The 13,890-nt window shown below is 47.5% G+C and overlaps 4 protein-coding genes across 4 annotated transcripts in view; 3 read left to right on the top strand and 1 right to left on the bottom strand.

The window, feature by feature from the left end:
- Positions 1-974: 974 nt before the first annotated feature.
- Positions 975-1,157, top strand: TREMEDRAFT_26133 (uncharacterized protein; the record flags this gene model as incomplete). The annotated part of the gene is made up of 1 exon (XM_007000664.1): positions 975-1,157. A coding segment is annotated over one exon (183 nt), but the record flags the coding sequence as incomplete, so codon positions are not given.
- An 873-nt stretch (positions 1,158-2,030) lies between these two features.
- TREMEDRAFT_58024 (uncharacterized protein) lies at positions 2,031-2,840 on the top strand (the record flags this gene model as incomplete). The annotated part of the gene is made up of 2 exons (XM_007001047.1): positions 2,031-2,227; positions 2,402-2,840. The coding sequence occupies 2 exons, from the start codon at positions 2,031-2,033 to the stop codon at positions 2,838-2,840; spliced, it is 636 nt and encodes a 211-aa protein (XP_007001109.1).
- Positions 2,841-3,245: 405 nt separating this feature from the next.
- Positions 3,246-3,452, top strand: TREMEDRAFT_26182 (uncharacterized protein; the record flags this gene model as incomplete). The annotated part of the gene is made up of 1 exon (XM_007000671.1): positions 3,246-3,452. One exon carries the CDS (start codon positions 3,246-3,248, stop codon positions 3,450-3,452), a length of 207 nt encoding a protein of 68 aa, XP_007000733.1.
- Positions 3,453-10,266: 6,814 nt separating this feature from the next.
- TREMEDRAFT_58020 (uncharacterized protein) overlaps positions 10,267-13,890 on the bottom strand; it is a gene marked incomplete at both ends in the record, with an annotated part of 3,911 nt that continues 287 nt past the window's right edge. The window contains 6 exons of the mRNA XM_007001046.1: positions 10,267-10,826; positions 11,076-11,778; positions 11,909-12,063; positions 13,188-13,225; positions 13,252-13,377; positions 13,592-13,731. Of these exons, the coding sequence (XP_007001108.1) occupies positions 10,267-10,826; positions 11,076-11,778; positions 11,909-12,063; positions 13,188-13,225; positions 13,252-13,377; positions 13,592-13,731 (1,722 nt within the window). The remainder of the gene's footprint in view (positions 10,827-11,075; positions 11,779-11,908; positions 12,064-13,187; positions 13,226-13,251; positions 13,378-13,591; positions 13,732-13,890) is intronic.

Here is a 13,890-nt window from a genome sequence, read left to right as displayed (position 1 = left end):
TGCTCGCTCAGACGAAGACTCGCTCATGGTGTTCTATTGTCACGGCCGTCAAACAACTACTTTCTAACAGACCGATGGTCAACGAACCTCGGCTAACTTGACACTTCTAAGTCAATCTCTCACCCAACCAGGAGGGCGCAGACGTCGAAAGGAGTGTAACTACGGCGTACTTCGCCGTAGTTACTCTAACTGGGGTTTTGTTCTGTTGATGGCGATGTATCTCCATTTGTATATAGCTATCTCTATCTGTCTTTCACTACTGACAACAATCAAGGATCGCTGAAGAACTTCAGCGAGCTTCTCAGCTAATATTATCTATTCCTCCTAGACGTTCATCCAACCCTCTCACGCTTTGACGTACTTCAACGCACTTTGTCCAACTTCCCCGAGTCCCCGGCCATCCTCTTCCTCCTTTGACTAACTCCGCCTAACATTGCCGCACTTCTGCTCCCTTTGTCCCTACCTAGTCTAACTCTGTCAAACTTTGCCGTGCTTCTGCTCCCATTGTCTCTACTCAGCCTGACTCCGTCTAACTTTGCCGTACTTGGTCTCAGATGTCCTGAGTTACGTGTAGAGTAAAGAGGTTAAGGCTGATGGGGGTTTTGATGGTCAAAGGAGGGTCATTGTTGGTGGGATAATCAAGGTGTCAAAACGTAGTTCGTGACATCTATGCTGGATTGAAGCAGGCAGGGAAGGGACCAAGTAAGGAACATCCCTGTGCTCGATGTGGATCGGTCGATCATTGGGTAGTAGACTGCTCAGTTCCTGCATCCTCGAATGAGCGAGGTAGAACCAAGAAATGGAGGGGAAAGAAAGACAAGGGTCGATCGAACGAGGTTGCTGCTCCTGTAAAGACTGAGACTGAGACAGCTGCCATTGCCTCACAAGCTATCACCTTGTTTGAACGCAACAATATTGAACATCTCCTCCTCACCACCGACATCAACTCGATCTTGCTGGCCGCTCGTTCAAGTCAATGGATTCTTGACTCTGGGGCAAGTGAACACATGAGTGGGGATATCAACTGGATGAAAGATCTCAAATTGACCGAGTCGATCGCTCGAATCACAGCTGCTGGAGGGAGAACTCTTACAGCAAGCTCGTGCGGCTCGGTCAATCTTACAAACCATCTCGCTCACAAAGTAACACTTAGTTGAGTTCTTTATGTTCCTGACTTGGGATTCAACCTCATCTCGGTATCTCAACTTGACTCGCTTGGAGCAACAGTGGTGTTTGGTGGCGGAAAGTGTCCTGTCATGAAAGGTGAGCTGGAGGTACTTCAAGCACACAAGGTGGATAAGGTGTATGTGGTGGGAGCTGGACAATGCTCTGATCGATCGACCGATCTGAAGGACATGGCTTGAATCTTACCCACCTCATTTGAACCCACTACTCTTGCATTGGCAACCAACAACATCAAAGCCAGTAATACTCAAATGTCCTGGGACATCTGGCACCGACGCCTTGGTCATTTATCCTCTAGTGCCATGAAATCGCTCTTCGGTCGAATGAGCAACGGAACCTCACTCGCTCGCACAACACCTTCTAAAGATGTGTGTGAAGGTTGTGTGTGTCATGGGAAAGATTGTGCACCCTCCTTTTCCACCAAGTGAATCACGAGCTGAAGCCATCCTAGACCTCGTTCACACCGACCTCTGCGGACCAATGGGAGTTTGTTTGGATGGAGGAGCACAGTATATGATGGTGCTGGCGGATGACCATTCGAGATATACCTGGTCGTTCTTTCTTGCTCAAAAGTCAGATGCATTCGGTCAATTCAAAGAGTGGCTTGCTTGAGTTGAACGAGTTGGTGAGCGCAAACTCAAATGTCTTCCTTCAGACAATGGAGGAGAATTCACAAGCAAGGAGTTTGAAAGCTATCTTGCATCGCTCGGAGTAGAGCACCCAACCACAGCTCCTACACTTCTCAGTAGAATGGAGTAGCACAGCGAGCGGATTGGACTATCGTGGAATGAACAATTGCACTCCTCCACTCAGAGAAGCTTCCTGTCACACTATGGGCAGAGATCATGGCAACTGTTGTGTATCTCAAAAATCTATCACAATCTTGCTGGATCAAAAATAAGACCCCACTTGAGAAGTTTGCTCATGTCAAGCCTAACTTATCCAAACTCAGAGTTGTTGGATGTGCGGCTTGGGCGCTTGTTTGGAAAGGCGCTCGAGATAGTAAGCTTCAACCTGGTGCAACTTTGTGCTGTCTTTTTGGGTATGCTCTTACCCAGAAGGCGTACAGACTCTGGGATCCACTCACTCAAAAGGTGATCATCTTGTGCAATGTCATCTTTGATGAATCTATCTCACCACAGAGAATGCTTCGCTCATCTCCTTCGCTCGCTGAGTTGAATAAGCTCTTTCTACTGGACACACAGCTTGGTGCCAGAACTAGATCGATCCAACTCACACCCACTTCTCAAACGAGTACTTCAAGCATCTCGACCCCGGTCAATGCATTCAAAGTGGTGGGAGGTGAAGAAGTGATGGGAGATGTAGAAGTGGTGGGAGATGAAGAAGGGGTGGGGGATGAAGAACTGGTGGGAGCAGGAGGACAGGGAAATGAAGGGCAAAACGAAGTAGAGCAGGACAATCAGGATCAATTGAACAAACTCGTTCGATATCCAGGATGGCAATATGAGGAAGAACCTCGCCTTGCTCGAGAGCATACTCCCTCACCCGAGCTGGAGGAACAACAACCGGAACAAATGCAAACTCGCTCAGGTCGAACGTTTGGTCTTATCTCCCAGTACCCAGAGTATGAAATTGAGCTGAACGATTTCCTTGGTCGACCAGGTGAACAAGACTTCTCCCCTTTGGACGCTTGACTCCCTCAATGGCCAAATCCCCTCTCAGCATACTCACTCACTACCTTTGCAGCTCACATCTCGGTTGATGAACCTCGCTCATGGGATGAAGCAATTTGATCGAGCGATTCAATGCAGTGGAAAATAGCAGCTCAGGACGAGATGAAGTCTCTAGTAAAGGCAGGTGTCTATCACCTAGTACCTCGCTCGGCCGCTCAAGGCAGGATTGTAACTGGCAAATGGGTTTTTAGGGTCAAGAGATTTGCCAATGGTGACATCAATCGGTTCAAGGCTCGACTAGTCGCTCGAGATTTTACCCAACAACCAGGTATTGATTATGATGAGACATTTGCTCCTGTTGCCAGGTTTCAGTCCATTTGAACAATCCTTGCACTTGCTGCTATGCATGATCTCGAACTTCATCAGATGGATGTAAAAACTGCCTTCCTCTATGGTTTGCTCGATGAAGTAGTCTACATGGAACAGCCGGAAGGGTTCGCTCAAGATGAAAATATGGTCTGGAAACTAGACAAATCCGTCTATGGACTCAAGCAGGCACCTCGAGCTTGGTACCGCGAACACGACTCAACACTTTGCTCACTTGGGTTCATTATGTCACGAACTATGTCGTGACACCTCGATTATTCCACCAACAATGACCCTCCTTTGACCATCAAAACCCCTATCATGTCTTAATCTCTGTACTCTACACATAACTCAGGACATCTGAGACCAACTACAGCAAAGTACAACGGGAGAATAAGATATACGGGGGCCTGGAGCATCGCGACAACAAAGTACGGCAAAGTTAGATGGAGTTAGGCTAGGTAGGGACAAAGGGAGCAGAAGTATGGCAAAGTTTGACGGAGTGAGGCTGGGTAGGGACAATGGGAGCAGAAGTACAGCGAAGTTAGACGGAGTTAGACTAGGTAGGGACAAAGGGAGCAGAAGTGCGGCGATGTTAGGCGGAGTTAGTCAAAGGAGGAAGAGGATGGCCGGGGACTTGGGGAAGTTGGATGAAGTGCGTAGAAGTATGTCAAAGTGCCAGAGGGTTGGATGTACGTCTAGGAGGAATAGATAATATTAGCTGAGAAGATCGCTGAAGTTCTTCAGCCATCCTTGATTGTTGTCAGTAGTGAAAGACAGATAGAGATAGGTATATACAAATCCAGATACATCGCCATCAGTAGCACAAAACCCCAGTTAGAGTAAGTACGCCGAAGTACGCCGTAGTTACACTCCTTTCAACGTCTGCACCCTCCTGGTTGGGTGAGACATCAACTTAGAAGCGTCAAGTTAGCCGCGGTTCATCGACCGTCGATCGGTTAGAAGATTGTTGTTTGACGGCCGTGACAGGCCTGGAGCATAAGGACAGCAAAGTACGGCGAAGTTAGACGGAGTTAGGCTAAGTAGGGACAAAGGAAGCAGAAGTACGGCAAAGCTAGACAGAGTTAGGCTAAGTAGGGACAAAAGGAGCAGAAGTACGACAAAGTTAGACGGAGTTAGGCCAATGTAACGGTACTGGAAACACGACGACTAGGTCGCAGGTTGGGTCGAACTCGATGGATGTCTCGTGGAAATCTAGGGGCTCTGGTGCTAATGGATCGTGTCTCCTCTGCAATCGATGTAGCCAAAGAATGATATTGAAGAATCAGCAAAGTTGGTACTTTGCTGATTGTACTATATACTGTCTACGGCTATCCTTGTCCTCGTCTCCTTCCTGCTGCAAGCGTCTACGTACATACTCGGACAGGTGAAAAACCGCTTTGAGCAAACCCAGTGGGGAAATCTCGAAAGGGGAAAACCCGTCCCTACCTACTGCAGCACTGCCTCCAACTCCCGCTCTTCTCTGTCCTAATCCGTCGAACTCGATAGAGTCCTCTCGATTCGTTGTTACTCCGTAACAAGTTTCCCCCCCTGTCTCAAGGATCCTCGCCGAGGATCCTGAACCCTGTAACCAGGTGATGCACATGGATTGTTCTTAGACACCTTTGGTGCGCCCTGACATCATACCCACGCTAGTGTGACGGTTGCCATGAAAACGCGTCACCCGCACGGACCTCCAATGTGATCGAGAAATTACTGACCAAGTTACCTCCCCGTCTTTTTTCTCTTCTTTCCTCCTCATTCTCTCTTTACCTCTTGTTTGTCATTCTTTTTACTTATCTATCATTATCCATCCATATCTTACTCATATCTTAGAGCATCCTTCCAACTCTGACCTGTCTGTGAGCATGTCTAAGCGTACTGTAAGCAATTCCTTTCGAATTCGATGTATATCCTCATATTTCTCGCTGGCTGACGAGACTAGTTGTCCTCTTCCACTCCTTCCCGTCAAACTCGAGCCTCTACCTTGGCAACTTTACCCGACGTCGACTCCGAGAGAACTTCTCATGCGTCAAACGAAAAGAATGAGAATTACTTCCCAAGCCGCCTCCTCTCAACCCCCATTGGTTGATGCGTCTCGACGAGCTCTCGATACCATTAAGGAGAAGTATCAATCCGGTCCTTCTCGCGAAGCACAATCGTTCCTTGATGACCATGTCATCGAGCAATATTTCGACTTCGAAGGGGGTGCTGGGCCATCTGCCACTGGTGAGAACCTATCTCCCGCCAAATCCGTTGAATCCGAACACCCTACCGTCGTCGAAAATGCAAATTCTCCCGGTAAGCAACTTACTGGTCCTCCTTCTGAGGCTTCCGACGAACTTGTGGAGGTTCCCGACGAGCTTGGTGGCATCTTTCACGCCCCTCGCAAGGTTCCCGTCAACAAGGAACTGGTTAAGTTGCTCGAGGATCGAAAAGACTCCGAGATCGGTGAGAATTCCACCGAGTTCTGTTCGCTTCTGACTTGTTAGCTACCCTTTGGGCCAGCATGACCTTCCCCTCTGTTCGTCTCGCGTTGAAGAACGAAGCTCTGGACCGTTTCCGCGAAACCAACGCCATCAAGCCCACTGTAAAGTGGTTTAAGAACGCTGTAAGTCTCGAATTCTTTCAAGTTTTATCGATTCTAATCATTAGCTCGATCGTTTGGCCCAAGGTTGGCGCCTCCGCAACAAAAATGGTGCTGTTGTTCGGCTAGAGGGTGAGCTCTGTACCGATTGTCAACGTCGTCTCGATGGTGGTGAAGACTTTCGTGTTGGTTGTATTGGCCCTCGTAAGTTCTTGCTGCGACTCGTTCGATGTTGATGCAATTCAGTCGGTGGAGTGTGTGGTGAATGCTCTGCTAAGGGTACTTCAAAATGTTCGGTGAAGACCAACAATCCTGAGTCCAAATTCCGTGAGGTACCTGTCTATTTCCTTCGAACTTGGTCGATGTTGATGTATAGGGTATCGTTGTGGGAGCAAGAACCGTCACTTCCAAGGTTACTTTTGTCCTGGAGCACGAGCTTTGTGCGGCTTCGGTCCGTTATCGATCCCTTCCTGCCCATGATCAACCCGCCTGTCTGACCCAACTTTCGGGTTACATCCATCTCTTTACCTCCCTTCTCCTTCCTCTCCCCTCTCAACATCTGGATCTTTACAAATCCCTTCATCTTATTTCCGCCAACTACGCTCCTCCTTCCGCCGATGAAACTCTGGATCATCTTACTTCTACTGGTGATCCTACAGGATTGAGTTCCTCTCAGCCAGTCGCCGGTCCCTCCTCTTCTCCCCATACTCCTCTTCCCCGCAACGTCATTCGTATTCCCGCTTCGGCCCGTCGTCCCCGAGCCGATTCTAACGCCTCCATTGAATAGTGTGTTTATATCTCTCTATTTGTAGCTATATTTCCTGTGTATGCATTCATTTCTGACCCAGTTTTGTTGATCTTGATCGAATTCTCACTTTCTTCTGGGGTCCCTCTTCCTCTTTTCCAAAAATTCACCAAAAACGGCCAACTCTTCTACATTTTCTCGTGGTTCCCAGTCATAGGCCGCATTTCCTGTGTATCCTAACCATTTTACCTTGAATTCTTCCTTTCCTCGTCGAATTCTGCTGTCCACGACTGCTTCCACATGGAATTCATCCTGGCCGTTAATTACTACAGGCGGTGGGGGTGGTATCTGTCGACCTGGTATCATATCCTCAGGATATGGTTCCAACAGCGTGACATTGAAGACATTGTGCACTTTCATTGATGGAGGTAGATCTAGTTCGAAAGCATTTTTTCCAACTTTCCTTATGATCTTGAAGGGGCCAATGTATTTTGCTTCTAGTTTTCGACTGGGTCGTTCCGTCGTAAGATACTTCGTACTTAGTAGTACCTGTTCTCCGTTTCTGAATTCTTCTGGTATGCTCTTGTGTCTCCTGTTGTAGTACTCTGCACTAATTTCATTCGCCATCCTGACCTGTTCTTGAACAGTCGCATGCAACTCTCCCATATCTCTCCATTTCTTCTCCAACTTGTTTGACTTTGATCGAATATCGTGCGAATGGATGTCGTAGTGTGGCACATAGCCGTAACAGGCTTCAAAAGGACACAGACCGTGGCTACTATGTGGCGAGCAGTTATAAGCGAACTCAGCAATTGGTAGAAGTTGATCCCAATTGTCCATGTTGTAGTTTACATACATTCCGAGCAGGATTTCCATCTGTTGATTTACTCGCTCAGTTTGTCCATCTGTTTGAGGGTGATACGCAGTCGAATATAAGTTCTTTATTCCTAAGAACTGACATATTTCCTTCCAAATTTCCGCTGTAAACTGAGTTCCCCTATCTGATACAATTGTTCAAGGTACTCCATGTTTAGAAAAGATCTCCTTGATGTAGATGTCGGCCACTTTGTTCGCTGTTAGTCCAGTTGTACATGGAATAAATCTAGCCATCTTGGTTAGTCGATCGACTATTACCAGTATCGCGTCGAACTCGGTTGATTTTGGTAGGGGTCCCACCATATCCATAGAGATATCTGTCCAGGGCAGTGTGGGTACTGGTAAAGAGACTAGATGTCCATACGGCTGGTGTCGATGAGTCTTGTGTCGGTTACAGATCTCGCATCCTTTTACGTATTTTGCAATATACTCGTCCAAATGTGGCCAGTAATAGTCCTCTTTGACCATGGTGATAGTTTTGTCTCTTCCTGGATGACCAACTAGTATCGAATCGTGTCTTGCTTTCATTACTTCTAATCTTGCCTGTCCCTCTGGTATGACTACTCTGTTTTTGTATAAGAGTAATCCGCTCTGTGTCCATGATACTATTGGTGTCTCGCTGCTAGCCTGTGTCTTCTGTGTGTCCTGTGTGTTCTGTGTGCTCTGTGTGCTCTGTGTGCTCTGTGTGCTCTGTGTGCTATGTGTCTGTGTCATCTGTAGTCCTAGTTGTCGTATGTTTGCTATGTCTTCTGAGTCTTTCAGTCCGTTTTTGATGAGTCCGAATAATGAATCTTCTCGGATTGCTCCTCTTACTATGTGTCTTGGTCCTTTGTGTTCTGAGTCCATTGAATTCGATCCAACTTGTTCGTGTGTCGGTAGCAATTGTAGCCAGTTGCCTTTGTTTAGATCCGGGTCCTTGCTACTCCCTCTTCCCGGATGATAATCTCCTCGTCTCGTCAGAGCATCTGCTCCCCCATTTTTGCTACCTGGTCAATAAGTGATCTCTATGTTGAAGTCTCCCAATATTTCCAACCATCTCATCTGCCTTCGATTTAGTTGTCGTTTGCTTTGGAAGTATTCTAGGTTCTTATGATCGGTAATGACCTTTATAACATCACTACTGTTAGCCAAGTAGGGCCTCCAGGCGACCAAGCAATCCACGATGGCTAATAATTCTTTCTCTCCCACCGTGTAGTTTAGCTCACAGGGCGTCATTGCTCGAGACCAGTACGCTACTGGGTGAAGTTCGGTGGTTCCCTTTATTGACGGGTGAAGAAATCTCTGAGACGCTATCGCACCTATCGCGCAATCGGATCCATCGGTTTCAATCCAAGTCGGTCGAGTTCTATCAAAATGTCGAAGTACTGGTGCGGTGGTGAATGTTTTCTTTAGATCGTCAAAAGCCTTTTGACAATCTTGTGTCCTGTTCCAAGCTTGATCCTTCCTAGTCAATCGTGTGAGAGGTCCCACAATATGCGAAAACCCCTTGATAAACCTCCGATAGAAATTCGCAAAACCCAAGAACACTTGAGTATCCCGGACTGTCATGGGTTCTCCCCATTCTAGAATAGCTTTCACCTTTTCTTGATCCATTTCGATCCGTTCGTGTCCTATTACGTACCCCAGGAACTTCACTTCATTTGAACTCCATTCGCATTTTCTCGGACTGACGACCAAATCGTTTTCCAGTAGTCGATCTAATACCTTTTGGACAATTATCTGATGGTTTTCGATCGTGTCGGAGTATACCGTGATATCGTCGATATAAACTACTACCCCTTCGTCAAGTAGATCGTGAAACATGTCTTGTAGAAAGTTCTGAAAGGTGGCTGGTGCATTACACAACCCATCCCTTGGGACTGTGCTCTCGAAACTGCCGTATCTTGTTCGTAAGGCAGCTTTATGTTCATCTCCTTCCTTTATCCTGACTAACTGGTAAGCCCCTTTCAAATCGAGCTTAGTGAAGATCCTTCCTAATTGAAGTCGATCGAGTAGTGTCGAGATGAGTGGCATTGGGTATGAATCCTTAATGGTTACCTTGTTAAGCGCACGATAATCCGTTACCACTCGATAGGGAATCACTCCCTTTTTTGGAACCAGGAATACAGGAGACCCATAAGGTGATTTACTTCTTCGTAGATGGCCGCTGGCCAGACCATCGTTGATCCACTGCTTTAGGAATGCATCCCCATGTTCATCCAGTTGGTAGATTGGTCCTGGTTTTAGTTCTGCTCCGGGGGTCAATTCGATCTCGTGATCACATTCTCTTCTTGGTGGTAGTTTTCTGGCTCGTTCCACTTTGAATAGCTCCAGGTATTGGTGCCATTGTGTCGGTATGACCTGTCGTAACTCTTCTTCGCTCATCTCATCTTCTCCTTTTTCCAATGCTGTTCCTCTTACCAATCCTTCCTCCAACCTCGGATACTTCCAACCGTTATCTTGTCCGATCCCGTCGAATTCGATCAATCCCTTTCCACAATCGATCCTTGCCCTAAACTGTTTCAAGAAATCCAATCCCACCAGTACCTCGGGGCCTTCGTATGCCATCACATCCAATCGAGTCGCAATCTTGAGTCCTTCTCCTAAATCCAATTCAGCTTCTACATACTCGGTCACTAACGTCGCGGTTGTTCCATCGAGGAACCTAATCTTCCGTGGTTCCCGATACTGTCTTTTGGGGAATAAATGGTATAATGGACAGGCCGGCTGTACGTATCTTCCGGTAGCTCCGGTATCAATTAACATTCCAAATCGTAGGGTATCTTCTTCTGTCTGTATTTTTATGTATATTATAGCCGAGTCATTACTAAGATCTATTGGTAGTTGAATTTTGTGCGATTCTGTTAGATCCTGGCCGCAAGTGGTCGCATCACTTAGGCCAGGTATTCGTTTCCCTCTTCTTCAAAGGTCACCGCCATTCCTCGAACTAATGGCCCTTTGGATCCGGTTGGGATCGAGTTCGATCCACTAGGAATTGGTGAGCTATGCGGGTTTGGGGATCCCCTAATGTTGTTTCTCGTATTTCCTCCATTTGGACAGTTGTTGGCGTAATGTTCTGGACTTCTACATTTGAGACAACGTCGGTTCTCCCTCCTCCAAATCATTTCGTTCTCCCTGAGACGTCCTCCGTCCTCTGTCCAAGTGACCGGAGGGTCATTTGGTAGACCATAATTCATCATCCCTGGTTTTCCACCGGGCAAGGGTCCTCTACCAGTCGATTGTGAGTGGCGTTCTACCGGGTTGGGCGAACTAGTATCCAATCGCATCGAATTCGATCGAGGGGGAAGCCAGGTCGTCTCATGTTTGCGTCTAGCAGCCCATCGATTCGCTGCAATCATCGTTTCAGCCATCCGTTGGTTCTCCTCAGTCCCTATCACATGCTGTTTGAAATAGATCCAGTCCGATTTGGTTCGAGGGTCGGTGTTATTTACCACTACCACCTTCAGTAGCTCTTCCTTCAGGCCCTGTATGGCTGAGGCGATTTTCATTGCATCTGGTACCTTTCCAAGGTGTGTGGACCAAAGTTCAAAGTTGGCAAAATACTCGGCGGCCGTATCAGTCTGTCTTAACTCTTGCAATTTCCTCATAGCCGTACCTGCCATGTTACTATCTCCAAATTGAGTTCGTAAATGCTGAATGAATTTGTCGTAGCTCTCTAGCCATTCGGTCGAATTCCATATACTTGGGTTGGTTATGGCCGGGGTTATAAGCATTTGAGGGGTGCCTCGAAGATACCCGTACATGAACAGGATCTTTCTGCGATCGGTGGCGTACTCTGCCCCTTTGAACTCGAAGTTCATGTGACATGCTGCAAGGAAGTTGTCCAATTCTCCTCGTTCTCCACTGAAGGTAGGTGGATCCGCACACCTGGTTCTTCCTGTTCGTTCGTTGTTGGTAAGTTTTGGCTCCAAACACGGCTTGTTTTCTTCGACTTCGATCGAACTTGCCCCTTTCGATGTGAGTATCTGTTGGTTCTGTCGGTCAGCTTTCATCGTAGCCAGTTCTTCCCTTAATGCATTTTGTTCCTTTTGTTGCATCGTCATAATGGCTAACAATTGTGACAACTGCTGCGATAATTCATTTAGCGGATCTGGGGTAGTGGTGGTAGAAGTGAGATCATGTGAAATGGTACTTCTCGAAGAACTTGTTGGTATTTCTTCCTCTGGGACCAGCCCTTGTTCCAACTCCTCTTTTTCTGGTATCATTTTCCGCGCTTTCCCTCTGGTGAGCATACAGTACTCTCCGATTCGACCCAAGGTGCGTAAGGCTGATTCTTCAACTTGTAACGGTACTGGAAACACGACGACTAGGTCGCAGGTTGGGTCGAACTCGATGGATGTCTCGTGGAAATCTAGGGGCTCTGGTGCTAATGGATCGTGTCTCCTCTGCAATCGATGTAGCCAAAGAATGATATTGAAGAATCAGCAAAGTTGGTACTTTGCTGATTGTACTATATACTGTCTACGGCTATCCTTGTCCTCGTCTCCTTCCTGCTGCAAGCGTCTACGTACGTACATACTCGGACAGGTGAAAAACCGCTTTGAGCAAACCCAGTGGGGAAATCTCGAAAGGGGAAAACCCGTCCCTACCTACTGCAGCACTGCCTCCAACTCCCGCTCTTCTCTGTCCTAATCCGTCGAACTCGATAGAGTCCTCTCGATTCGTTGTTACTCCGTAACAGCTAAGTAGGGACAAAGGAAGCAGAAGTGCGGCGATGTTAGGCGGATGTAGTTGAAAGAGGAGGAGGATGGACGGGGACTCAGGGAAGTTGGACGAAGTGCGTTGAAGTACGTCAAAGCACGGTAGGGTTGGGTGAATGTCTAGGAGGAATAGATAATATTAGTTGAGAAGATTGCTGAAGTTCTTCAGCGATCCTTGATTGTTGTCAGTAGTGAAAAACAGATAGAGATAGCTACATTTAAATCGAGATACATTGCCATCAGTAAACCCAAACCCTAGTTAGAGTGACTACGTCAAAGTACGCCGTAGTTACTCTCCTTCCGACGTCTGCGCCCTCCTGGTTGGGTGAGACATCGACTTAGAAGCGTTGAGTTAGCCGAGGTTCGTCGACCGTCGGTCTGTTAGAGAGTGGTTGTTTGACGCTCTTGACATTCTGATATTACTGACTTTTACAGTCAGAATAGGAAATTCGTCACTCAGTTGGTTTTAACCCAACACTCTCAGTCCCCTCAGTATATAAGGTAAGGCGAGCCAGAGACTAACCCCGTCAGTACTCAAGGCAGTTCTTTGCTACCGCAGTCTACCCGCAGGCGTGACATCCCATGAATCCATGCATGGGAGGAAGAGACAGCATTTGAAGTTTTGATGTTGAGGAGGCTATTGTGCAATAATCCAATCAGCTACACTCATCTCCTCTTGATACAAAACAGATTGGGACCGTCTCTTCTCAGGTGTAAAATTTCTCAGAGTCTGCATGATATCTGAGAACATGGCAGGTACTCTTCCGTGGGACACGGATCTTCAGCCGGTCACGGTCACACCCATGACGCTTTGAAGTGGCACGTCTTCCGTACATCACCTAAGAAAAGAGACGGAGTCATACCAGAACCTATGGAAAAAAGATAGAAAACAGTATAGGGTAAAAGAGCAAAGGAAGACAAAGATAGATTAGGGACACAGGGATGAAGGAAAAGTATCATGTGTTGTAGAAGTAGGGACTAGGTGTGAAAGGAGAACAGTAAAGTCCGTAGCGGGATCAGAGAGGGGATGGGGGCGGGTGAGATGAAGTAAGACTCTGAGTACGACTCTGGGGAACCCGTGTGAGGTGACTGACGGAAGCCGTGACGCTTCAAAGTCTCTGGGAGCTCGAGACTGCTAGTGTCACGAGACCAACTAACCAGCATTGGGACGATATAACAGTGCCCTTCAGAGGCAGTGGTCTAAACCACTGTGCTAAAAGGCCTATTAACCGGCGGTTACTGCATACCGCTGGTCGCTGGTTAAATACCCAACCCATCCTATCACTATCACTATCAAACTGTCTTGTCACTTCGTGACATTATGCCTTCCCTTTCAGCCCCATCTGGGGCCCCAACAGGGAAGGGTACGATAGGCCGAAAACTTTCTCCGAGAGGGAGGTTTTCCAAGTAGGGACTGAATTTGACCCAGCCCACCCTGGGAGTCGAACCCAGGATCCTACCCGTAACCGCCGGTTAATCTGTCACGAGACCAACTAACCAGCATTGGGACGATATAACAGTGCCCTTCAGAGGCAGTGGTCTAAACCACTGTGCTAAAAGGCCTATTAACCGGCGGTTACTGCATACCGCTGGTCGCTGGTTAAATACCCAACCCATCCTATCACTATCACTATCAAACTGTCTTGTCACTTCGTGACAGCTAGGCAGAACTCGCGTATTGAGCCTATCAGCAAGGACGTTATGATGCAGGTCCCTTACAGCATTAGGAACTCAAGTGACATGACAACCGGGGTGCATTACCCTTCCCTGGACCTCCTGTATTTAGGATACGCCTAA

This window comes from Tremella mesenterica (genome assembly GCF_000271645.1).
Source record: "Tremella mesenterica DSM 1558 unplaced genomic scaffold TREMEscaffold_1, whole genome shotgun sequence".
In the NCBI taxonomy this organism is placed as follows: Eukaryota; Fungi; Basidiomycota; class Tremellomycetes; order Tremellales; family Tremellaceae; genus Tremella; species Tremella mesenterica.
The sequence above is the reverse complement of the archived record's forward strand: the minus strand, read 5'-3'. Positions and strand labels throughout refer to the sequence as shown.